The sequence below is a fragment of the Geotrypetes seraphini genome, chromosome 6 (genome assembly GCF_902459505.1).
Source record: "Geotrypetes seraphini chromosome 6, aGeoSer1.1, whole genome shotgun sequence".
NCBI classification, from domain to species: Eukaryota; Metazoa; Chordata; class Amphibia; order Gymnophiona; family Dermophiidae; genus Geotrypetes; species Geotrypetes seraphini.
In genome coordinates this window covers 120,899,291-120,924,873 of record NC_047089.1, presented here as the reverse complement: position 1 = coordinate 120,924,873, position 25,583 = coordinate 120,899,291, and the positions used below count along the sequence as shown (strand labels likewise).

At 44.4% G+C, this 25,583-nt stretch overlaps 1 protein-coding gene across 5 annotated transcripts in view; it reads right to left on the bottom strand.

Annotated features, from left to right (window-relative positions):
- Positions 1-25,583, bottom strand: part of LOC117363217 (DNA repair protein complementing XP-G cells-like) — a 650,515-nt gene that overhangs the window by 127,680 nt on the left and 497,252 nt on the right. For all 5 annotated transcript variants that reach the window (XM_033950644.1, XM_033950648.1, XM_033950643.1 and 2 more), the window contains one exon: positions 23,647-23,860. In XM_033950644.1, the coding sequence (XP_033806535.1) occupies positions 23,647-23,860 (214 nt within the window). The remainder of the gene's footprint in view (positions 1-23,646; positions 23,861-25,583) is intronic.

Here is a 25,583-nt window from a genome sequence, read left to right as displayed (position 1 = left end):
AGACATCCCCCTCCATATTCGCAGGTTCAGAACTCGCAGCTTCAGTTATTTGCGGTTTTCTTCTGGGCGATCCATCCCCGCCTCCTGGACCTCTCCACTTACTTACTTTTTAAAACATAGTGGTCTAGCAGTGAAGTAGGGCAGGAACGATCTTCCTACGCTCCTGCCCTGTGCAGAACTGGGAACAAAAATGACTGCTGTGAGTTCCTATGGTCTCACAAGAACTCACAGCAGCCATTTTTATCTCAGTTTTGCACAGGACACAAGTGTAGGAAGATCGCTCCTCACCCACTTCACCACCAGGCTTTAAAAAGTAGGTACAGTAGAGAGGTCCGGGAGTTGGGGGTGGGTCAGAGTCGGCTCTAAAGTTATTCGTGATTTTTCCACTTTCGTGAGACATCTTTGCCCCTAACCTCCGTGAATATGGAGGGAGAAGTGTAGTTTTTCATGCCATCAAAAACAACTTCAGCCTTTATTAATCTTAAATGGCATGCAGATATCCAGAATTAGCAAATCACGCACATGAGGATCACACATGCTGGTAATAGATACCAAATAATTAATGTGATCGTTCTGTAATTCTTACAGTCCGCAGTGTTACCTTTCTGTGGTATAGGTATGAACAGTGATCTTCTACAATTAAATGGCCATGTTTTATCCTTCCAAATCTGTTGACACAGTTGAGTGAGGGCCATGATAGCACCTTCTGACCCTTTGATTAATTGAATTGGAATACCGGTGATACCAGGCGACTTGTTTTTCGATAAAGCTTTAATTGCTGCTATAACTACTTTTAAAATATCTGGTTCTTCTTAGGCATAAAGTTTCAAATTCAATTTTTCCTATGTTATCTTCATTGTTATTTTTTAATGAATTTTCTGTATATTCTTTCCATCTCTTTTTAATGAACATAAGAATTGCCGCTGCTGGGTCAGACCAGTGGACCATCATGCCCAGCAGTCCGCTCACGTGGCGGCCCTCTGGTCAAAGACCAGCTTCCTAACTGACACTAGCCCTACCAGCGTACGTTCTTGTTCAGCAGGAACTTGTCTAACTTTGTCTTGAATCCCTGGAGGATGTGTTCTCCTATGACAGACTCCGGAAGAGCATTCCAGTTTTCTACCACTCTCTGGGTAAAGAAGAACTTCCTTACATTAGTATGGAATCTATCCCCTTTCAACTTTAGAGAGTGCCCTCTCGTTCTCCCCACCTTGGAGAGGGTGAACAACCTGTCATTTTCTACTAAGTCTATCCCCTTCAGTATCTTGAATGTTTCGATCATGTCCTCTCCCAATCTCCTCTGTTCGAGGGAGAAGAGGCCCAGTTTATCTAATCTTTCGCTGTACGGCAGCTCCTCCAACCCCTTAACCATCTTAGTCTCTATTCTCTGGACTCTTTCGAGTAGTACCGTGTCCTTCTTCATGTACGGCGACCAGTGCTGGACGCAGTACTCCAGGTGAGGGCACACCATGGCCCAGTACAGTGACATGATAACCTTCTCTGATCTGTTTGTGATCCCCTTCTTTATTATTCCTAGCATTCTGTTCGCCCTTTTCGCCGCCGTCGCACACTGCGCGGACGACTTCATCAACTTGTCGATCACAACTCCAAAGTCCCTTTCCTGTGCAGTTTCTCCAAGTACTGCCCCGGACTTTCTGTATTTGTGCATGAGATTTTTGTTACCAAGATGCATCACTTTACACTTGTCCACATTGAACCTCATCTGCCATGTCGCAGCTCATTCCTCGAGCCTGATTATGTCACGTTGTAGATCTCCGCAATCCCTCTGCATCTTCACTACTCTAAATAACTTTGTATCGTACCTATGTCCAGATCGTTTATGAAGATGTTGAAGAGCACGGGTCCAAGCACCGAGCCCTGTGGCACCCCGCTGATGACGCTCTTCCAGTCCGAGTATTTTCCATTTTCCCCCACTCTCTGTTTTCTATGCTCCAGCCAGTTTTTAATCCACTTGAGTATTTCACCCTCGATTCCATGGTTCGCAATTTTCCGAAGTAGTCGTTCATGTGGTACCTTGTCAAACACATTCTGAAAATCGAGATATACAATATCGACCGGTTCGCCCTTGTCTATCTGCCTGTTTACTCCCTTGAAGAAGTGCAGCAAGTTTGTCAAACTGCTTTTGCTGAAACTGTGCTGGCTGGTCCTCATCAGCCCGTGTTCGTCAAGGTGATCAATGATGCGGTCCTTTATCAGCGCCTCTACCATCTTTCCCGGTACCGAGGTCAGACTCGCCGGCCTGTAATTTCCTAGGTCTCCCCTCAAACCTTTTTTGAAGATCAGCGTAACATTCGCCACTTTCCAGTCCTCCGGAATCTTTCCCGTTTTGATCAACAGATTGGCTATTAGTTGAAGCAGTTCAGCTATGGTCCCTTTCAGTTTCTTGATGACCCTCAGATGGATGCCATTCAGTCCCGGGGATTTATCGCTCTTAACCCTATCAATCTGCCTATATACCTCTTCTAGACTGATCATTAATCCTGTCAGTTTTCTCGTTTTCACTTCCAGCATGGGTTCCGATATGATGTTATATCCTCTTCGGTAAATACAAATGAAAAAAATGTGTTCAGTTTGTCAGCGATTGCTTTGTCCTCCTTTAGTGCTCCCTTTATTCCTTGGTCATCCAACGGTCCCACCGCTTCCTTCGCGGGTCGTTTCCCTTTAATATATCGAAAGAATGGCTTGAAGTTTGCCGCCTCCTTGGCTATGTTTCCTCGTAGTCTCTTTTGGTCCCTTTTACCGACTTATGGCACCTGCATTGATGTTGTTTGTGCTTATTCCAGTTTTCATCCGTTTTTGATCTTTTCCTTTCCTTAAATGAGGTTTTCTTGTCTTTGATTGCTTCCTTCACAGTGAGCCATGCTGGTTCTTTATTCTTTTTCCTCTTTGATCCCTTGTTGATACGCGGTATATATAGATTTTGTGTCTCAGTGACCGTATCTTTAAAAAGAGTCCAAGCTTTCTCTAGCGTCTTTACAGTGTTTATCTTCTTCTTAATCTTCTTCCCCGCCATGTGTCTCATCCCTTCGTAATTCCCTTTTCGGAAGTTTAGCGCCGTGGCCATCGATCTGGACCGATGTTTTGCCCATTTCCAGGTTGAAGTGGATCATATTGTGATCACTGTTTCCCAACTTCCCTTCTACTTCTACATCCTGTGCCGGTCCTCGTAGCCCATTTAAAATTAAGTCCAGAATTGCCTACAGTTTCCAGGAACTTGGTCTCTCTAGCATAGCCAGAGGTGCCGAGATTCCATTCTATCCCCGGACAGTTGAAGTCGCCCATGATAACTGCATTACCTCCCTTACAGTTGCGTTTAATTTCATCCGTCATTTCTCCATCAATTTCTTCAGATTGCCCTGGGGGTCGGTAGTAATAATAATAATTTATTTTCTTGTATACCGCCCAACCAGTAGTTCTGGGCGGTTCACAAAGAGAATACTGAGACATTTCAGCACATGGTACAGTTTCATAGAACACACTATCTATGTACAATCTAAAATTATATAATATAAGTAATACAATTGTTAAAAACATTCAAGTACAATGTTAAAAATTATTAAAAAATTAAAACATACTATGACAATAAGAATAGAAACAAAAGACCTCATTTAAATATATCAAAATTAATATTCTTATTTGTCAAATAAATAGGTCTTTAATGATTTCCTAAATGTGAAGTAAGAATTAGATTGAATAATCGTCAGACTTAGCCAGGAGTTCATCTTCCCAGCTTGATACTCCAAAGTCCTGTCTAAAAAGGTCTTAAAACGACAGGCCTTTGGAGTACAGTGGTGCCTCGCATAACGGACGCCTCGCACAGCGAACGCTGCGCACAACGAACTTTTTGTCGTGCTCCCCACAACGAACTTCGTTTCACACAACGAAGTCGCCCGAGGGGCCCGGGGGGGGGCGGAACTACTCTCGCCGAAGCCGGGAACAGCAGCACCCATGCAGAGAAGGAGAAGACGGCGTGTAGGGGACTCCAGTAAATGCAGAGCAGCAGCTGTGGCAATCAAAAAAAGAGGAGGTCTGCTGTTAAGGTGGACCAGGGTCCTGGAAAATTCGTGAAATCCTGCAATATTACCAGGATCTCAATACAAGTCCATGAGGATCCTGGAGATCCTGCAAATCCTGGTTTTACCCAGACCCGATTCTCTGGTCCTATCTTACGAGACCTGACCCATTTACAGCAAGTTAAGCCATGTTTAAGCTAACGAAAAAAAATCCAGAAAACATCAAAAGATTATTTCCTTTTTAACAAATAGTAATACTTTACCATGAAATACTGTTCCATCATCTCCCTCCACCTTACCCTGGATGCCGAGTTCTCCGGCCCTCTTTCTCGGCCAGCCGCACGCTTTCAGGGAGCAGCGCACGCGCGCATGCTCTGTTGCTCAATCTTCTCCTCTGACGCAACCGGAAACCGGAAGTTGCAGGAGAGTAGAACATTGACCAACTCCAGCAGCTGCGCGTGCACAGCTTTCTGGAAGCGTGCGGCTGGGTGAGGGAGAGGGCCGGCAGACTCCGCATACAAGGTGAGGTGGAGGGAGGGAAATGTAGGGCTGCAGAACGAATTATTGTGTTTTAAATGTATTCTTATGGGAAAACGCGTTTCACACAACGAACGTTTCACATAACAAACTTGCTCCTGGAACGGATTAAGTTCGTTGTGTGAGGCACCACTGTAGTTCCTTTTGTTGAATAAGAAAATTTCAGATAGGGGGACAAATATGAGGGAGATAATCCAAAAAGCACCATAAAAAAATACTTTGACGACTCTTCATTCCGCCTCCTAGTGCAATCCTCCATACTCAGCATACTGGACTACTGCAACATCATCTACTTAGGCTCCACAAAGAAAACCATCAGGAGACTAAGGATGATCCAGAACACCGCAGTCCGCCTCATATTTGGCCTGAAAAAATGGGACCATATCACCCCTTTCTACCATAAACTTCACTGGCTCCCTCTAGAATCCAGAATCATATTCAAATTCGCCTGTTTTTGCTACAAAACGTTATTTGGTTTATCCCCAAGCTACATCACCCCTCACTTCACCCTTAACCACAACTACAAGAACGCCCGTAAAATTCAACTCTTCGCCTTCCCCTCCCTAAAACTATGCCACTCAAAAAAATTCCTAGACAAAACCTACGCCTTCCAAGCCGCCAAACTAAACCCTTGGCTAGCCCAAATGGTCCTCAAGGCCCACAACTACCTCGACTTCAGAAAATTACTCAAAACTCACCTATTCCGAGACCAAGACCCTCAATGCCCCTTCCAATCCTCTTCCCCCCCCTTCTGATCCTCGCCCCCCCTGTTCTCCCTCCTCTTCCCACTACTTCTCTCCTTGCTGTTCGCAACTCTATGACCATTTTGATATGTAATCACTTGTAAATACTCTCTCCTTGCTGTCTGCTACTCTATGATCAATTTGTATAACCACTCGTAATCTCTGTCAAACTACTCCATGATCAATTTGATATGTAACCACTTGTAATCTCTGTCTAAATAATGTGAACCGCCTAGAACTCTTCGGGGTATGGCGGTATACAAAAATAAAGTTATTATTATTATTATTATTATATAACAAATGCATCCAAACTTAAAAAGCACTCTGGCCCCAAAAGGCAACCAATGCAACTTGGTATAAAAAGGGCTAACATGATCATACTTTTTAAGATTAAAAATCAGGCGAACTGCAGCATTTTGCACCAAACGAAGTCTTAATATAATCTTTTTAGGTAACCCTAAATAAATTATATTACAATAGTCTAACATTGATAATACAATAGATTGAACCAGTAACTGAAAAGATTCGCTGTCCAAAAACTTTTGAATGGCTCTTAATTTCCATAAAAGCGCATAACTTTTTTAAATTAATAAATCTGTGTTTCCTAAAAGTTAATGTGCGATCCAAAGTAACCCCCAGAATTTTCAAATTAGACGTTATCTCGAAATTTTGGCCCTTCAATTGGATACTTTTTTATTGAATTTTCTCATTAGGGCTTGCCAAAAAAAAACCTTGTTTTTTCAAGATTAAGCTTCAACCTAACCTGTAGCATCCATAATTCTACCTTTTCTAAAATTATAGAAATTCGAGTAATCAATTCATTTGAGATGTTCTTACAAGGTAGCAATATAGAGATGTCGTCTGCATAAATGTAAAACATCACTTCTAGACTTTGAAGTAAATGCGCCAGGGACACTAAATAGACATTAAACAACATTGGGGATAAAGGAGAGCCCTGCGGTACTCCGCAAGAGTTCCTCCAAGAGGGAGAATATTTCTCATCAGAAAACATTTTATATGTTCTTTGTTCTAAGAACCCTCTGAACTAATTTTGTACCTTACCACTGATCCCGATTGAATCCAAGCACTTTAACAGTAGATCATGATCCACTAAATGGAAAGCACTGCTTAGATCCAATTGCAGGATCAGCACACTTGTACCAGTACTGAACAAAATGGTGAGTTGATTTAATAGTAATATTATTACTGATTCTGTACTGTGTCCAGAACGAAACCCGGATTGATTTTCATGTAGGATATTATATTTCTCTAAATAATTCACCAATTCTGCATTCACCAGTCCCTCCATTAGTTTTTCAAATAATGGGATACTTGCAGCTCACTATGTCTTCTACCTTGGCTCCCAGTAGGGAGGTCACTAGTCATCCTCTCGCTATGTGGCTGTCAACTTGTCTGATAATAGAATCCCCCCCGATGATTGCTGTCCTCTCTATCTTCTCTTGATTCTACAGCCGCAGGTCCGTGTCCTTGGTGTATGCCCATCTCTCCAGCCGTAGGTCCGTGTCCTTTGTTCCTATCTATTTCCTCTCATCCTGACGTTCATCTTCATGTGGGTTCCCTCTGCTGTTTCCAGATCTTGCTGCTGTGTCCCCCATTTCCTCCTGGTGGCTGTCCGTCTGGTGGTCCACACTATCTGTAGGTGTATCCCGGCAGTTCCTTTGTAGCTGGTGTTTTTCCACGGCCTCCCTGTAGGCCTCTTCTATGAAGTTCTCCAGCTCCTGGACTTCTTCCTTAATGGTGTCCTCCATCTTGATGATCTCTGCATCTCTGTCTTCTTCCTCCACTGCTTGAAGTGCCTCCACTTCCAGTATTCTGCCCAACAGAAGTCTAATTTGCTTCTTCAGGCTTTGCAGTTCTCTTTATCGAGCACATATGTAAGATTGCCTCCCAGAAGGGAGGTAGTCATACATATGGCAGACAGTGCAGAAAACTGGGTAGCTCAACTTCCTGCTTCTGTCTGTTGCTTCCATTGCTGCCCGCTTGCCGGTCTCCAGTGGATGTCTTCTGCATCTGCTGTGGATATCTTCTGTGCCTGCTGTGTCTTCTGTATTCGCCTGGTTATGTCTTCAGTGTCTGCCTAGTTGTGTGTCCTTTGTGCCTGCTTGGTTCTCTGTGCCTGCTGTGGCTGTCCTGTGCCTGTTGTGTCCTCTGTGCCTGCCTGGTTGTGTGCCTCTGTACCTGCTGGGTCTGTCTGGTTGGATGTCTTCTGCGTCTGCTGTGGTCTCCCTCTTGTCTTCCTTAGTGGTGGCTCGTTCCTTCTCAAGGCCCTTCACAAAAGCGCTCTCGCTAAGGTGAGCGCCTTAAACGCGCGCTTTCGATGCGTGCAAAACAGCTGTGCACCATTGGCCCCTCCCCTTCGGATCTGCTTCGGGTGATGTCAAGGGGTGGGCAGAGCTACCTCTCACCATAGCCCCTCACCCTCTGCCTCCTCTTCGCTCCCTTCTGCCTCCTTTGTCCGATTCTTCCTCTCTCCCTCCTCGGCCCGACTTCTTCTGCCTGTCCCGAACTCAGGCAAGCTGGATTAGCTGGAGCTGTGCGCTGTTGGCCCCTCCCCTTTTAAGAGGGAGCTTTGGATCTGCTTCGGGTGATGTCAGGGGGTGGGCGGAGCTTTCTGGATCATTCAATATCATTCCATTGGCTTCTGTAAGCATCCCCAATTGAAGTTGGAATTTCTGCTGCAATCTCTTAATATCCTGATATTCTAATTTGGTTTCTCCATTTACATGTTCTGATTCAATTTTCTGGCAAATATCCTTGCGATATGCAGTCATGGTATATGGGCTTGTCATGCCACTGGGGCTTGCATGCATCTGAGAAGCTAAAAGCTATGACGTCAGTAGTTTCAGTACCAGCAGGGCTTCCCAAGGTGGATAGGTTTTGGTGGCGATGTCAGACTAATGATATACCGCCCATCTAAGCAGCAGCAGATGGGCAGTGCTGGAGGTGGAGGATCACATTTGATGCAACAATGGCAACAACATCAAATTCAAGGCCCGCCATTCTACTTCTGTATTCTGCCAAAAAAACTTGATGATGATGAGACAAAGAATTGATGTAAAGTGCTATAAGATGGTCCCCTATGTTGGAAACAGTACGAAGCAAAACAAGACCAAATAGTCCACAGAAAAGGAGAAATACAAATGACAAACTGTGGAAAACACAATGTTATTAACTTTCCTTTTATTTCTTTCCAGAAAAATCTTCAAACAGAATAAAATACTTGTTCACATGGATCATGCAAACATACAACGAACTCGACACAGGCCATGTTTCGACTAACAAGCCTTCTTCAAGGGTCCTAAGATGTAAATATAAAAGGTTAGAAATATATATATATTATATAGACTAGTCTTTAAGCCCGTTACATTAACGGGTGCTAGAATAGATGTGTGTGTCTGTCTGTCTTTCTTTTTCTCTTTCCCCTTGGCCCCTGTCTGTCTGTCTTCCTTTCTATCTGTCTCTCTGGCCCCCTGTGTGTCATTCTTCGTGTCTGTGTCCTTGTGTCATTCCCCCCCCCCCCGAGCAAAGCTGTCTGCCCCCAGCAAACCCCTTCCCCCAAACCAGCCCTCTTTTCCTCTCCCTGACTGTCTCTCCATGGCCCCCTTCTGTCTTCCCCCCCGAGCAAAGCTGTCTATCTCCCAGCACACCTCTCCAACAAAAGCAGCTCCCTGTACCTGCAGCACCTGCACGACACCCTTCAGCCAATCGTGAGTGCACAGAGCGCGAGAGGGAGCGGGGCCTGGGTGTATTGGCACGGCGGGGGAGGCCCCGACTGCCCCAGCTGCAGCTTCTTCGGTGTCGGTGAGGAAGGAGAGGTTGGCCCGACTCTTCGCAAGGGCTTTGGGGACAGTCTTCTGTAGCTTGAAGCCCTCCTCCCGGCAGCCATTTCCAGCAGCGCTCCGCACTGCCTTCCTCCCGCCGCCCAGAGTAGATGTCTGTATGTCTGGTTTTTTAAAATTTGTCTCTCTGTCCTTGGACGCTGTCTGTCTGTCATTCTTTGTGTCTGTGTCTCTCCCTGGTCCCCTGTCTGTCCGTCTTTCTTTCTATCTGTCTGTCTCCCTGGCCCCCCTGTTTGCCAAAGCAGCCCCCTTTCCCTCTCCCCTGTTCTGCAATGCCTACCTGCTCCGTGGCCCCCTTCTGTTCCTCCCCCACCTGATTGCTGTCTGCCCCCAGCACACCCCTCTCCCCAAAGCAGCCCCCTTTCCCTTTCCCCCTGTTCTGCAATGCCTACCTGCTCCGTGGCCCTCTTCTGTTCCTCCCCCAACTGATTGCTGCCTGCCCCCAGCACAACCCTCCCCCCAAAGCAGCCCCCTTTCCCTCTCCCCCTGTTCTGCAATGCCTACCTGCTCTGTGACCCCTTTCTGTTCTCCACCCATGATTGCTGTCTGCACTCAGCAGAACCCTCCCACCAAAACAGCCCCCTTTCCTGCCTGCTCCATGGCCCTTCTTTTTCCTCTTCCCCTCCCGTTCTTCCCCTCTCTCCATCCATGGTTCCTGCTGCCGCTGCCGCTCATGTTTAAAGCTGCCTGCACGTCGCCGACTCCCCCCCTCCCGCAACAACCACTGCCTGTTCAAAGCAGTGAACCTCAGCAGGCCACTGAACAGGAGCGGCAGCGGTTGTTGCGGAAGGGGGAGAGTTGGTGATGTGCAGGCCGCTGTGAACATGAGCGGCAGGACCATGAGCCCTCCTCCCGCCATCCGCCACCTGCGCCGCTCCTGTCACTCGATGCGCCTAACTGGTGCATGCGCCTCAAGCCGCAGCCACGGACGGACACATCAGGTCCCCACATCCTCCTAAGTGTGTATGCGTGCTTAGAGGATTATTATTATAGATGGTGTACATTAAAGTGACTACAAGAGTGATAGTGAAAACAAACTTTGACTTGTCTTTTGATCATGCAGAAAAACAAATGTGATCTTTATAATGAAAGACATTTATTGAGAAGCTTGCGAAATTCAAATTTCAAATGTGACAAGATGGAGACAAGATAAACTGTGCATCGGAATGTGATGGTGGTTGTGATCTAAGGATGAACAAAACCGTAATTAGTACTTTGAAACATTGCTACAGAGACCAGTGTGTTATAGTTAATGGATGATGATACTAGAGACAGGAAATAATGAAAGTGAACCAACTATATTGAAAAGTAAAGATGATATCTTACAACATACCAATCATAGATGATTTAACATAGTAGATGACGGCAGATAAAGACCCGAATGGTCCATCCAGTCTGCCCAATCTGATTCAATCTAAAAATTTGTTGGGTTTTGGTTTTTTCTTTGCTATTTCTGGGCAAGAATCCAAAGCTCTCCTCGGTACTGTTCTTAGGTTCCAACTACTTAGGCAAACAGTAGAACATGCCTGGTCTTTTTTCAAAGACACGGTGAGCGAGGCACAAACATAAGAACATAAGAACATAAGAAGCGCCATCTCCGGATCAGACCTTCGGTCCATCAAGTCCGGCGATCCGCACACGCGGAGGCCCTGCTAGGTATACACCTGGCTTATTTTATAGCCAACCATATCTTTATATGCCTCTCTCAAGGAGATATGCATCTAGTTTGCTTTTGAAGCCTAGGACTGTCGATTCCGCAATAATCTCCCCTGGGAGAGTATTCCAGATGTCAACCACTCTCTGTGTGAAGCAGAACTTCCTGATATTAGTCCTGAACTTGCCCCCCCTTAGCTTCATTTCATGTTCTCTTGTCCGTGTCAAATTGGACAATGTAAATAATCTTCTCTGCTCTATTTTGTCGATTCCTTTCAGTATTTTGAAGGTCTCGATCATATCCCCACGCAGTCTCCTTTTCTCAAGGGAGAACAATCCCAGTGTTTTAAGTCGATCCTCATATTCCAGTTTCTCCATACCCTTCACTAGTTTAATTGCTCGTCTCTGCACCCTCTCCAGCAGTTTTATATCCTTCTTTAGGTAGGGAGACCAATGTTGGACGCAGTATTCCAAGTGGGGTCTGACCATTGCCCTATAAAGCGGCATTATAACTTTCTCCGATCTACTCAAGATTCCTTTCTTTATCATGCCCAACATTCTATTTGCCTTATTTGCCGCTGCCGCGCATTGTGCCGACGGCTTCAGGGTCCTATCTATCAGTACACCCAGATCCCTTTCTTATTCACTTTTTCCCAGAGTTGCACCTGACATTCTGTACTCATATTCCTTATTTTTACTGCCTAAATCTGCACATCCCCAGATTCAGAAAGGGGTGCAAAAAGGGTCGAACAAAAGACCCAGTATGGATGACTAAAATAGTGAAGGAAGCGATAAGAAATAAGAAAAATTCATTCAGGAAATGGAAAAAGGACAAAACTGAAGGGAACCAGAAGGAGCACAGGAAGTATCAAAAAGAATGTCACCGTGTGGTTCGAAAAGCCAAAAGAGAGTATGAAGAGAGGCTAGCCAGGGAGGCACGAAATTTCAAACCGTTCTTCAGATATGTTAAAGGGAAACAGCCAGCTAGGGAGGAGGTGGGACCGCTGGACGAAGGAGACAGGAAGGGAGCGGTGAAGGAGGAGAAAGAAGTCGCAGAAAGACTCAACATGTTCTTCTCGTCTGTATTTACAAACGAAGACACAACCAACATACCGGAACCTGAACAAATCTTCAATGGAAATCAAGCAGAAAAATTTACATCCATGGAAGTGAGCCTTGATGATGTACACAGGCAGATAGAAAAACTTAAAACTGACAAATCCCCAGGTCCGGACGGAATCCATCCCAGGGTTCTGAAGGAATTAAAGGAGGAGATAGCGGAACTACTGCAGCAAATTTGCAACCTATCCTTGAAAACAGGCATGATCCCGGAGGATTGGAAGATAGCCAATGTCACGCCCATCTTTAAAAAGGGGTCAAGAGGTGACCTGGGAAACTACAGACCAGTGAGTTTGACCTCGGTTCCGGGGAAACTGGCGGAAGCACTGATTAAAGAACACATCGATGAACATTTGGAAAGAAACAAACTTTTGATAACAACCCAACATGGTTTCTGCAGGGGGAGATCGTGCCTAACGAACTTATTGCACCTCTTCGAAGGAATTAACAAACGGATGGACAGAGGAGACCCCATAGACATCATATACCTTGATTTCCAAAAAGCCTTTGACAAGGTGCCTCACGAACGTCTACTCCGGAAACTGAAGAACCATGGAGTGGACGGAGACGTACATAGATGGATCAGAAACTGGTTGGCGGGTAGGAAACAGAGGGTAGGGGTGAAGGGCCACTACTCGGACTGGATGAGGGTCACGAGTGGTGTTCCGCAGGGCTCAGTGCTTGGGCCGCTGCTATTTAATATATTCATAAATGATCTAGAAACAGGCACGAAGTGTGAGATAATAAAATTTGCGGACGATACAAAACTATTTAGTGGAGCTGGGACTAAAGAGGAATGCGAAGAATTGCAAAGGGACTTGAACAAATTGGGGGAATGGGCGGCGAGATGGCAGATGAAGTTCAACGTTGAGAAATGTAAAGTATTGCATGTTGGAAACAGAAACCCGAGGTACAACTATACGATAGGAGGGAAATTATTGAGTGAGAGTAACCAAGAAAGGGACTTGGGGGTAATGGTGGACATGACAATGAAGCCGACGGCACATTGTGCAGCGACCGCTAAGAAAGCAAATAGAATGCTAGGCATAATCAAGAAGGGTATTACAACAAGGACAAAAGAAGTTATCCTGCCATTGTATCGGGCGATGGTGCGCCCGCATCTGGAATACTGCGTCCAATATTGGTCTCCGTACCTTAGGAAGGATATGGCGTTACTCGAGAGGGTTCAGAGGAGAGCGACACGCTTGATAAAAGGGATGGAAAACCTCTCATACGCTGAGAGATTGGAGAAACTAGGTCTCTTTTCCCTGGAGAAGAGGAGACTTAGAGGTGATATGATAGAGACTTATAAGATCATGAAGGGCATAGAGAGAGTAGAGAAGGACAGATTCTTCAAACTTTCGAAAAATAAAAGAACAAGAGGACACTTGGAAAAGTTGAAAGGGGACAGATTTAAAACGAATGCTAGGAAGTTCTTCTTTACCCAATGAGTGGTGGACACCTGGAATGCGCTTCCAGAGGGCGTAATAGGGCAGAGTACAGTACAGGGGTTTAAGAAAGGATTGGACAATTTCCTGCTGGAAAAGGGGATAGAGGGGTATAAATAGAGGATTACTGCACAGGTCCTCAACCTGTTGGGCCGCCGCGTGTGCGGACTGCTGGGCATGATGGACCTCAGGTCTGACCCAGCATAGGCATTGCTTATGTTCTTATATGTTCTTACTGAAGTCTCTGTCAAAGTTCACTCCAGTCCATCTACACCCTCACAGCCATTGAAGCCCTCCCCAGCCCATCCTCCACTAAACGGCCATATGCAGACACAGACCATGCAAGTCTGCTCAGTACTGGCCTTAGTTCTTCAATATTTACTATTATATTCTGATTCTAGATCCTCTGTGTTCATCCCTGTCACTGTTTTCATCTCCACCATGTATCTCAGGAGTGCATTGGCGTACGATACCATCCTATTTGGTACATTAATGAGAGCTAAAAGCCAGATATCTGCTAGGAATAACAAACTTCTCTTTATAATGACAGGGGTTGCCATACAACTTATATTGAAGAACTGCTCACAGATTCATAAATCATTTTCAAGAATAGACTATGGGATCCTTTTACGAAGGCACGTTAGCGGTTTAACGTGCGTAATAGCATGCACTAAACTGCCGGCCACGCTAGCCGCTACCGCCTCCTCTTGAGCAGGCAGTAGTTTTTCGGCTAGAGCGGAGGTTAGCGCGTGATTAAAAGTTGCGCACGCTAAAGCCGCTAACACGGCTTCGCATAAGGAGCCCTAAATGGTGTACATTAAATCATCATCCCTAAGGACCTAATCTCATCCAGTTGTTCCCGATCCTCAGAGACAACACACTAGGTTCAAATCAATCATCTCCCTAGTGATTGACATGTCGCTTTGTCACAGGATAAGATACATAAATACAATGAGTTCTTCTATCATTTCGGTGACTGCGCCTTCTCTTTGGAATAGCATTCCAACTTACTTATGCAATGAATCAGCTCTTAATCAATTCAAGACAAAGCTAAAGACCTTTCTTTTTAACAATGCCTTTGAAACTTAACTGCCCTTTTAAGAGCGACTTAGAATGATTTTATTTTTATTTACCCTCCTATTGTTTATCCCTTAAATGTTATCTTTTATCTTTGAAATTGTAGTTCCTGCCTATTATCCTCTTGTTTCCACTTGTTATGGTTTTATATCTCTAAAAGTCTGTTCCCTGTCCTTTTAAATTTGTATTTTAACTATTGTTTTCTTCTATGACTTTGTACACTGCCTAGAAGGCTGATTAGGCGGTATAAAAAATTTTAATTAAACTTGAAACTTGGAGTAAATCGGAGGTTCTTCTGCTAAATGTACACTGTCCAAAAGGATTATTTGACTCATTCCCTTTTCTTTGGAAGGAAGAGGGTATAAAATATTTAGGTATTTGGATTCAAAAAACTTTAGAAGACACAATGAGAGTAAATGAAAAATCCTTATTGCTAAAGGTCTCAGAAATGTGTGAGCAATGGAACCCATTACATCTCTCTTGGTGGGGGAGAGCCCAAACGCTTAAAATTATAATTTTGCCTGTGGTTTGCTCCAAAATGGGTATGTTGCCAGTTTATTTTCAGGGGTCCTTTTATAAGAAATTGAATAGTATTCTCACCAAATGTATTTGGCTGGATAAAACTGTTCATATTGCTTTAGTATTTTTACAAAAACCAATTGTGGCGGGTGGGGTAAATTTCCCAAACTTTTATAGGTACCATCAGGCCTATATACTGTGTCAGGGTATGTATTGGATCCTTCCTGAGCTCATGGAACATCTCCATGATTGGCTTTACTTAGAGGGGCAACTTATGTCCCCATTACGGTTGTTTCATGTGTTGAGTATCAAGTTAAGGAAAATAGTATTTTATTTGACATCTGGAAAACTTTGAAATTTATTAACAACTTAACAGATATTCCAGTAGAAAAATCCATGTGTCAATCCTTATGACTATACTCCAAGATTCCAATTGGCGAGTCTAAGATCTTCTGGAAGCATTGGGCAAATAAATGGCAAATGCGCTTTAACATAGAGAAATGCAAGGTCATGCATATTGTGACAAACCCAGCACCAGCACTAGTCCGGTCCCTGATAGGATCGGATGCAGAAGAGCGGACCAGATTGATTCTGGCACTCATCTTGAGGCTGACCTCCCTTGTCCCCATAACCAAAGAGATAGTGAACTGGAACAGAGGCAGGCAGATTGGCAACAGCAGCCTCCTGGCTTTAGAGCAGCTAGAGAAGCCACGAGGAAGGTAGCTGCAGTAGAAAAACCTAGGCAGAGATAAACTGCTGTAGAGCCAAAACCCATCCCCCGCTACAGGCTGAAGGGGATTGGCTCTGATCTGTTTAAAAGCAGGCTGAGTCAAGCAGGAGGGGGAGGAGCGAGTGACCAGGGCGAGTCACTCCCACAGCTCAAGGCAGGTGAAGAGCTGTGGAACAGAGCAGGAGAGGAAAACGTGCTGGATTATCCCATGCAGGAGTTAGAGGAAATCCTGCCTACTTCAAACTACCAGGTTCTAGATCGTGTGGAAGGCATGGAGATAGAACTGGCTGGCCCTATGTTAGAAAGCCAGATGGAAGGTATGGAATTAGAATGAAAGAATGCAGCAACTGAGAAACCATTAGTGGTTTGTGTTTTTTTCTTTCTTTTGCTGATATTTTTGTTTGTTTCTGCTGTGCAAACTATGCCTGAAGAAGTTGAGTTATGTTTGAACTTTATAAGTATTTTGAGTGTAAGAATAATACTTGCCTGAAGCCCAAACTAAGGAATGGATTTAAAGCAAGTTTGTGAACCAGAAGCTCGAGCTGAAATATTTAAGTTGGGGTTTTTGGAACTTTAGAAATCCTGCTGTGACTCCAGTTCTTGAAGCTAATTAGATTATCTGTCTCAGCTGTGTGATTTTGCCTGGATGTGGGAGCTGAGAGAAAAGCTGAACTGTTACCAGAGTTTGCTGTGGCTATGTTTGCCTAAGGAGTTTTGATTTAGTTTGAATTTACAGTAAAGCTTTATTTTTGCAAAATTTACTATTTTTGTTGAATGACCTGCAAAAGTGATGTTTGTTTTCTGTGGCATACTTTTGACCTGTGGGTCAGAATAAACAACTTATTCTTTCCTAAAGAACTTGTTTTGGCTGGTGATATGGTGAAACCTTTTTACTTACCTTGCATCTCTTAGGCCCAGGCAATTGCCCAGGGCCACCTGAAAAAGTCCTGAAGGTACCCCTGGTTGGAGGGGACACGCCAGAATCCCTGTGTTTGTCACCCGGCAGCCCTACTCTGTGGAGGGTTGGTGACAATATAGGGAAAAAGAACCTGATGTTCTGCTACAAAATGGGGGGAACATTACTGGGAGAGAGTTAGCTTGAAAGAGACTTGGGTGTACTGGTAGATACAACAATGAAATCATCGGCACAATGTGTGGCGGCCTCAAAGAAAGCAAACAGAATGCTGGGCATCATTAAGAAGGGTATCACAACCAGGATGAAGGAAGTCATCATGCCGCTCTATCGAGCGATAGTGCGCCCGCATCTGGAATACTGTGTCCAGTATTGGTCGCCGTACCTCAAGAAGGACATGGCGATATTTGAGCGGGTCCAGAGAAGAGCGACGAAAATGATAAAAGGTATGGAAGGCTTTTCATACACTGACAGGCTGGACAAGCTGGGGCTCTTCTCCCTGGAGAAGCGGAGACTTAGAGGAGACATGATAGAAACTTTCAAGATCATGAACGGCATAGAGAAGGTAGACAAGGAAAGATTCTTCAGACTACAGGGAACCACAAGTACAAGGGGGCACTCGGAGAAACTAAAAGGGGATAGGTTTAGAACTAACGCCAGGAAGTTCTTCTTCACTCATCGGGTTGTGGACACATGGAACACGCTCCCGGAGGATGTGATCGGGCAGAGTACACTACCGGGATTCAAAGAGGGATTGGATAGATTCCTGAAGGATAGGGGAATTGAAGGGTACAGATAGAGGTAGATAGGGATATACGGCTAAATCAAGAAAACCTGACAGGTCGTGGACATGATGGGGCCGCCGCGGGTGCGGACTGCTGGACGTGATGGACCTCTGGTTTGACCCAGTGGAGGCAACTTCTTATGTTCTTATGATGCAGGCACTAGATCACTGTTCTTCAACCGCCGGTCCGTGGACCGGTGCCGGTCCACAGGAAATTTCTGTCGGTCCGCGGAGGGCCGGCAAAATTGCTGCTTCTACTGCTAAATCCGACAGGAAATCTTCTTTCCGACGTCAATTCTGATGTCGGAGAAGACGTTTTGGGCCAGCCAATCGCTGCCTGGCTGGCCCAGAACGTCCTCTCCAACGTCAGAATTGATGTCGGAAAGAAGATTTCCTGTCGGGTTTAGCAGCAGCAGTGCGGTAAGAGCAGGGGAAAGGAAGGACAGAGGCTTTTTTTTTTTGCCGGCAAAGAGGGAAGGAGATAGTCAGGCAAGCAGGCTAGTTTTGGCCAGGGAGGGAGGGAGAGAGGTAGACAGGCAGACAGGCTGGCTTCGAGGGTGGGGTGGGACAAAGTGTGGAAGGCAGTGAGAGGGACATTTGAAGGAGGCACTGGGGGCACTAAAGACAGGAAGGGGCACTAAGGACATGGGAATGAGGCACTGGGGGCACTAAGGACATGGGAAGGAGGCACTGGGGGCACTAAAGGCATAGGAAGGAGGCATTGGGGGCACTAAAGACATAGGAAGGGGCACTAAGGACATGGGAATGAGGCACTGGGGGCACTAAGGACATGGGAAGGAGGCACTGGGGCACTAAAGGCATGGGAAGGAGGCACTGGGGGCACTAAAGGCATGGGAAGGAGGTACAGGGGGCACTAAAGACATAGGAAGGGGCACTAAGGACTTGGGAAGGAAGCACTGGGGGCACTAAAGACATGGGAAGGAAAGAGGGAAGGAATAGAAAGGGACAATTGTTGGGCCTGAATGCAGAAAGAAAGAAATGAAAGGATACACAGACAGAAGGAAACGCAACCAGAGACTCATGAAATCACCAGACAGCAAAGGTAGGAAAAATGATTTTATTTTCAATTTAGTGATCAAAAAGTGTCAGTTTTGAGAATTTATATCTGCTGTCTATATTTTGCACTATATTTGTCTCTTTTTCTATAGTTACTGAGGTGACCGAGCTTGCGGAGATGGGGCGGAAACGGGTTTTTTTAAATTTTAGTCCTAGTAGTGTGTTGGTCCACAAAATAATTCTTTTATTTCTGCCGGTCCACGGGTGTAAAAAGGTTGAAAAACACTGCACTAGAAAATTATTTTATCAAATGGGAAAAAGCTTGATTTTTCACGACTGCAACAATCATTTGGTATTTCAAAGTCTCAAATTTATAAGTGGTTGTAGTTGAAGCAAGCCATTCATAAGGGGTTCCCTGATTGGCAAAATCTAAAAAAAAAACAGAATAGCTTGCCGGTCCTATGCTTCCAGACAGATTTCCTAGGGCTTCAGGCCGGCCAGTGATATAAATTAATATCTGGATATATGAATACGAAACCAAAAACAAGTATGAGAGATATTTGGAGCATTGAGATTAAGCAGTAAATTTCTGCTACTCAATGGTCACGGATTTGGTCTTGGAGGATGAGATGTACAGCGACAGCGTCTAAGAGACAAACGTGGTTTTTTTTGTTCCATAGAAGTTTTTGTACCCCTGTTAGATTACAAAAATTAGATAGTTCTAAGTCAAATAGATGCTGGCACTCTCATCTTGATATAGGGACACAGGATCAACTGCTCTTCTTTTGTCCCTTGATACTTAACTTCTGGAAATCTATATGGGGACATATTACTCAGATTCTGGAGACTGCGGTTCCGCTATCATATGATGTGGTAATCTGTGGGATGTTATTATCTCCTACACCTCTAGTAGACAGACATAAAAATAGATTATTGGGTATTATAACTGGGGTAACCATCTAAATGATTACAAAAAATTGGAAAACCTGTGACCGATTAAATTTTACTTTTTGATGGCATTCGTTATGTTTATGTTACAGATACAAAAAAATAATTTTTGAGCAAGGGGGTAACAAATGGTTTAAATGAGTATGGGGGTCTATTGACTAATTTTATTGATTCTAATTGAATGGCTTTTCCCTATACTTCTGGTTATAATTTATACATCCAGGGAAGGGGGAGGGAGGGAAAGAGACAGTATATTGGGATTGTTGTCTGAAAAATATGGAAGTAATATTGTTTGGTTTTCTTGATTACATTGAAATAAGGGGGAAGAGGATGAAAATCATTTTCATGTATTTGATTGAAAGATGTAAGTGTTGTTTTTCAAATATTCTGTATGTAAAAAAAATTAAAAAAGCAGCCACCTGTCAATCATTTGAGGGCACTGGTTACAGAATTGTGCCTATTCAGTCAAGATAGGCAGCTGAAATGTAGGCTCAGAAAACCCGGGCCTACATTTCAGCCACTTATCTTTGCTGCTAGACCGCAGCAGCTGATCATAGTTAGGGAATCCGCTATCCCTTATCAGCTGAGCGGCAGGGACTCCCCAAAGCTGCGATTCTGTAACTGGTGCCCATCAGATTGCCTGTCAATTATTCTAGGGTGCCCCAAGTTCATGTCCACTTTCTTCTAGCTGTGTTGAGTTTGTGCTCCCTTTCCCCTCCCTGCACGTAAGTAGCCGCTCGTCTGTAGAAGCTGCCGCTGGGATTCCGCCTTCCTGCCCACCCCCTGCCACTGCCAGGGATCCTTCCCTCCCTGCCCGCCCATCCCCTGCTCTCAAAGCTGACCCAGTTCTTGTTCGAGCTACACGCGCTCCTTCAGTCTTCAGTAGCACTCCTTACAGGGATGGGGCAGGCAACAATTTCTATACTACATGTAAGTAACTGACCTGGAAACCTTCTCTGAATTGACGCCAGAGGGAAGGCTTGTGGGTAAGCCACATTGCAGCATCGGAATTGCTTCCTGAGCTATCCCTGCAAGGAATGCCACTGAAGACTGAAGGAGCGAATGTGGCTCGAATAAGAACTGGGTTGGCTTCGGGGGTGGGGGATGGGCAGGGAGGGAGAAATCCCTGGCAGCGGCAGGGGGTGGGCAGGAATGCGTGATCCCTGGAGGCAGCAACGGCTTCTACAGATGGGCAGCTACTTACGTGCAGCTACTTACGTGCAGGGAGTGGGAGGGACACAAACTCGACACATATGAAAGGGAGGGGGCATGAAAATGGGACACAGAAGGAAGGGAGAAAGGGGGCACCAGCTTGGGACATAGGAGGGAGGGAATAAAAGAGAGAATTGGGTATGAGTAAAGAGTAAGTGAGTAAGAGGGAAAGATGGCACATGGGGAAAGGAAGAAAGAGGAAAATTGGTCATAGAGAGAGAAGAGAGAGATGCATGGGAGAGAAGGATGAGAGGAAGAAAAGTTTGATATGGTGGTGGAGAGGGAACAGATTGAAGGGGATTGCAAGAGGGAGGAATGTTGAACATAGTAATGGAGGGAGAGATGTGACATTGTGCTGGAGAGGGGTGATAGAAGGAGAAATGGGCATGGGGCTTGTGGGCAGTGGTGAAAAATGCTGTACATGATCCGGGGGATGAGAGAGGGAGAAACGTTGGATGTGAAGAGGGGGTGGGAGAGATGCCTCGATCTCTCAAGACAGATGGACAGTGAAGAGAGAGAGAGAGGAAGATTTGTTGCCAATATGGGTGGAGGAGAGAAGAAGAAAAGTTGGACTCATGGAGGGACAGAGAGAGATGTTGGTTGTGGAATGGAATGAGGTCTGAAGGAGAGGAAGCATGCAAAAAGAAAGATATATTGGATGCACAGTCCAGAAGGAAGTGCAACCAGAGACTCATGAAATCACCAGTCAGCAAAGGTAGGAAAAATGATTTTATTTTTAATTTAGCGATCAAAATGTGTCAGTTTTGAGAATGTATATCTGCTGTCTATATTTTGCACTATATTTGTCTACTTTTTATAGTTGTTATTGAGGTGACATTGCATATTTTAATGTCATCTGCCTTGACCTCTTTGAAAACCCACTGAATATAAATGATAATTAACATTTTTTTTTTTGCATACAGTGTGCTTTGTTTTTTTTTTTTTTAATTTTGTGGTTGCCATTATGTATTATGATTATATTGTGTGTGTATGTAAAATGGATGGAAGAAATTGCATTACAATTAATACTATTAATATGGTGATGGGGTCAGGGCGGCTCTGGGGAGGAGCTTGGGCAGGGTACTCGGTTGATATTTATTAGACTTAGGGGGTACTTGGCTTGAAGAAGTTGAGAAACACTGGTCTAGAGAAACACAGTCAACAGTTTTAAATCTCAAAATTAAACAAATAGTAAAGTTTGTGCCTAAGTCCAGAGAAACAGCAGTTTTAAATCCTAATAATTTAAATATTAAAGTCAATGCTCAATTCTAAAGTAGGCCTCTCAAATTCTGAAGTAGGCCTCTCAAAAGCTGTATCTAATCTAAGAGGAAAGGGGTGCTTAGGGTTCTTCCTCGCCGGCCCTGACGTTCACCCCGATTCAGCAGACGATGGATCGTTTCTTCGTGCCTTCTCCGGCGTCCACATTGGCTGGAGTGGAGAGCCCGGCGTTGGGCGGTGACGGGAGGGAGTCACTGGCCCTTTCGGGCACTGAGATATCGCTGTCTCCTCCAGCTCTCATGACGCCTCCGTGTCCGGCAACAGCCGAAACGCTGCGGCGAGAGACACACGCTCCCGGAAGTGAAAGCGTGGGGTCTCCTGGCGAGGGCACAGCGTTGTCAGCGGAACGGCAGATGGAAACAACAGCAGAGAGAGGGGAATTTTCTCTCTCCCAGACGGAGGTCTCCATGAATAGCATCTGGCAATTGCTGCAGCGGATGGAAGGAAAAATCGAAAAGTCAACCGAAGAGGTAACAAAATTAAATGATAAATTGGAATCATTGACTGGGTCAGTTGAAACTATGAGATTAGAGTATACAGACCAAGCCAAGCAAATGCAGGTAGATATACAACATTTGCAACAATTTAAAGTGGCTTCAATTAAAGATAGCTCCACTATTCATAAGAAATTAGAACAATTTGAAAATTTTAATAGGCGTTTGAACCTCCGCTTTCTAAATTTTCCTCAAACCTCAGGTGTGTTACCCATTGACTTGTTGAAAAGATACTTCATTGAGAATTTGGAAATTTCCTCAAACTATATTCCTCCAATTAACAAAATTTATTACCTACCAAATAAAAAGATGCCTAATGCTAATGAAAACGGAAAGGTAACTGGAAACGAGATTGGGAAAGCAAGAGGAGGAGAGACAAATGTGATAGATTTTGCAAACATGACAGCTTTATTGGAACAAACGATAACATCTGAAATGGACAGAGCAAAGTTACTAGTATCATTTGTATTTGAACAGGATGTGAATATGATTATGAAATTGTTTTTTAAAAATTCCCAAAAACTATTTGGGGGACGGAAAATATGGATATATCCTGATGTAGCTAAGACTACACAAGAACGGAGGAAAGAATTTCTTTCAATGCGACAACAGACTATAAATATTGGAGCAACATTTTTATTGGTGTATCCCTGCAAATGCATGGTTAGGTACTTAGGTGTTAAATATGTTTTTTTCTCTCCTAACCATCTGAAGGAATTTCTAGATGTTAAGCAGATCATCAAAGATTAAGGGATAATAATAGTAATGGGCGCTTGATACATTATGCCTTTCTTCTTTGCATTTTTCCTCTAAATTTCTCTCTAATTTATGTTTTGGTCACCCCCTAGTATTATTGTGGTCTAAGAAGGGGTTTATCATTATGATGATTGATGTAAAAGTATTATTGTGTTGTATTTTCTTCCCTGTATTCAATGTAACAAGAATTAATTCTTGTAAATAAGATTGTATAATTATAAAAAAAAAAAAAAAAGCTTTATCTAAGCTGGAGATGCTTTCCCATGTCAACCATCAGTGATATCACTCATGACTGAGTATTTAGTATCTTGCTCTGTCTCAGAGAAAACAAAATTAAGCTTTTGGTCACAAGAATATCCCCACTCCTGAGAAGTCCTGTGTCTGTCCAAATTAGATTGTAAGCTTTTCTGGTTAGGGACCATCTATTGAATGTTAAATGTATAGCGCTGCGTATGCCTTTCAGCGCTATAGAAATGATAAGTAGTAGTAGTGTTATACCTAGCAAAAAAAGTCAATTGTCTTACCAAGCTGATTCTTGATGTCCACAGACTGGTAGTACTCAATGTATTTGTTCTGGCTAAAAAAGTTTTTGTAAACATGTCGTGCTCCAAATAGCCAAATATCACTATCATCAGTGATAGTACCAGAAGTTTGATCTGTTAGATCTAAGATGGCACACTGTGCCTCTGCTTCCATAGGAGAGATGATGTACGGGATGCCAAACAGACGCAGAAGCTCCTAGATGGTAACCAAAAAAACATGCAGATAAAACTCTAACTTATATCCAGAAACATGCAGACCAAAATAAAAATTATTCCCAGAATAATAGTGGTTTCCGTCAAATATCATTTTGATTACAGCTCTGAACAGGGAGTTTAACTGTTTTATTTTGTGTTGATGATTCCCCTTGAAACATACAACAGTGCACCATATATACTCAAATATAAACCAACCTGAATATATACCAAGGTAACCTTTTCCCCTCCCCAAAATGGAGGAAAAAAGGTTGTCTCGAATATAAATGGGGGCTGGGGGGGTGGAAGAGGGTGTGGATGTGTGTTTGTGTGGGTTGCCTTGCCTGGTTCTGCACCCTGTTCCCTTTCCCTCACTGCTCTGCATCCAGCCCCCTTCCTCCCCTGCCCTGCCAGTCTCTGCACCCAGCCCCCTCCCTCTCTGCCAGGTTCTGTACCCTTTCCCCCTCCCTCTGCCGGGCCTGCCGTGAGACATGGTGATCCAGCAGTGGCTGGGACAGTAGGGATCCATTCTGCCTCCTGTCTCAGCCGATTCTAACTATTGTAATCTCCCTCTGGCCTTCCCTGCATACCTTTAGTTTCCCTGGTGGTCCAGCAGGGAATCGCGGCAGGAGCGATCTTCTTTTGCTCCTGCCATGAAGAGCTGCTAGCTAATTGGCTGCCGCTAGCAACTCTGCCTGTGACCTTTTGTTTCCCTGGTGGTCCAGCGGAAAATCGGGACAAGAACAATCTTCCTTCGCTCCTGCCTGTGTAGAGCTCCTAGCTAATTGGCTGCTGGCGAGTTCTCCTGGCAGCCAATTAGCTAGCGGCTCTGCACAGGCAGGAGCAAAGGCAGATCGCTCCTACCCTTGCAGAACACTAGCTGATTGGCTGTCATGCAGTCAATTAGCTAGCGGCTCTGCACAGGTAGAAGTGACCTGCCTTTGTTTCTGCCCGTGCAAAGCCATTAGCTAATTGGCTGCCGGAAATTCTCGCGTCCCATGAGAATTCGCCAGCAGCCAATTAGCTAGGGGTTCTGTATGGGCAGGAACAAAGGAAGATTGTTCCTGCCCCTATTTACCTGGACCACTAGGGAAACTAAAGGGCATGGGCAGAGCCGCTAGTGGCAGCCAATTAGCTAGCAGCGCTGCACGGGCAGCAGCAAAAGAAGATCACTCCTGCCACGATTTACCACAGGACCACCAGGAAAACTAAAGGTACACGGAGGAGACGGGAGGGAGATGACAATAATTAGAATTGGCCGGGATAGGAGGCAGGTGGGATCCCTCCTGTCCCGGCCACTGCTGGACCACCAGGTCTCATGACAGGCCTGGTAGAGGTTTGGGACGGGGGCAGGCCTGCATTGACCTGAATATAAACCCCCATTTTGGGGCCTTTTTTTGGCCCCAAAATCTCAATTTATATTTGCGTATATATGGTAAATCAAGTTATAATTAGAACAAAAAACAATATTGCAGTTATTTCTAAAACTGAGAAAAATCTAATTTACATATTATCTCTGTACTTTACTATACTATATTATAGTTTAGCATTTTACTATAGAAAAGTTCTATTACAGTTTATAGGTTTATTAAAACTTGATATACTGCATATGCGAGGCTGGTGAATCTAAGCAGTGATCAAAATAAAGGCAAAAATAAATTATAAAAGGAACACCATTAAAATATAGGATAGAACAATCATTCAGTCAGTACAAAACTTATCTCGCC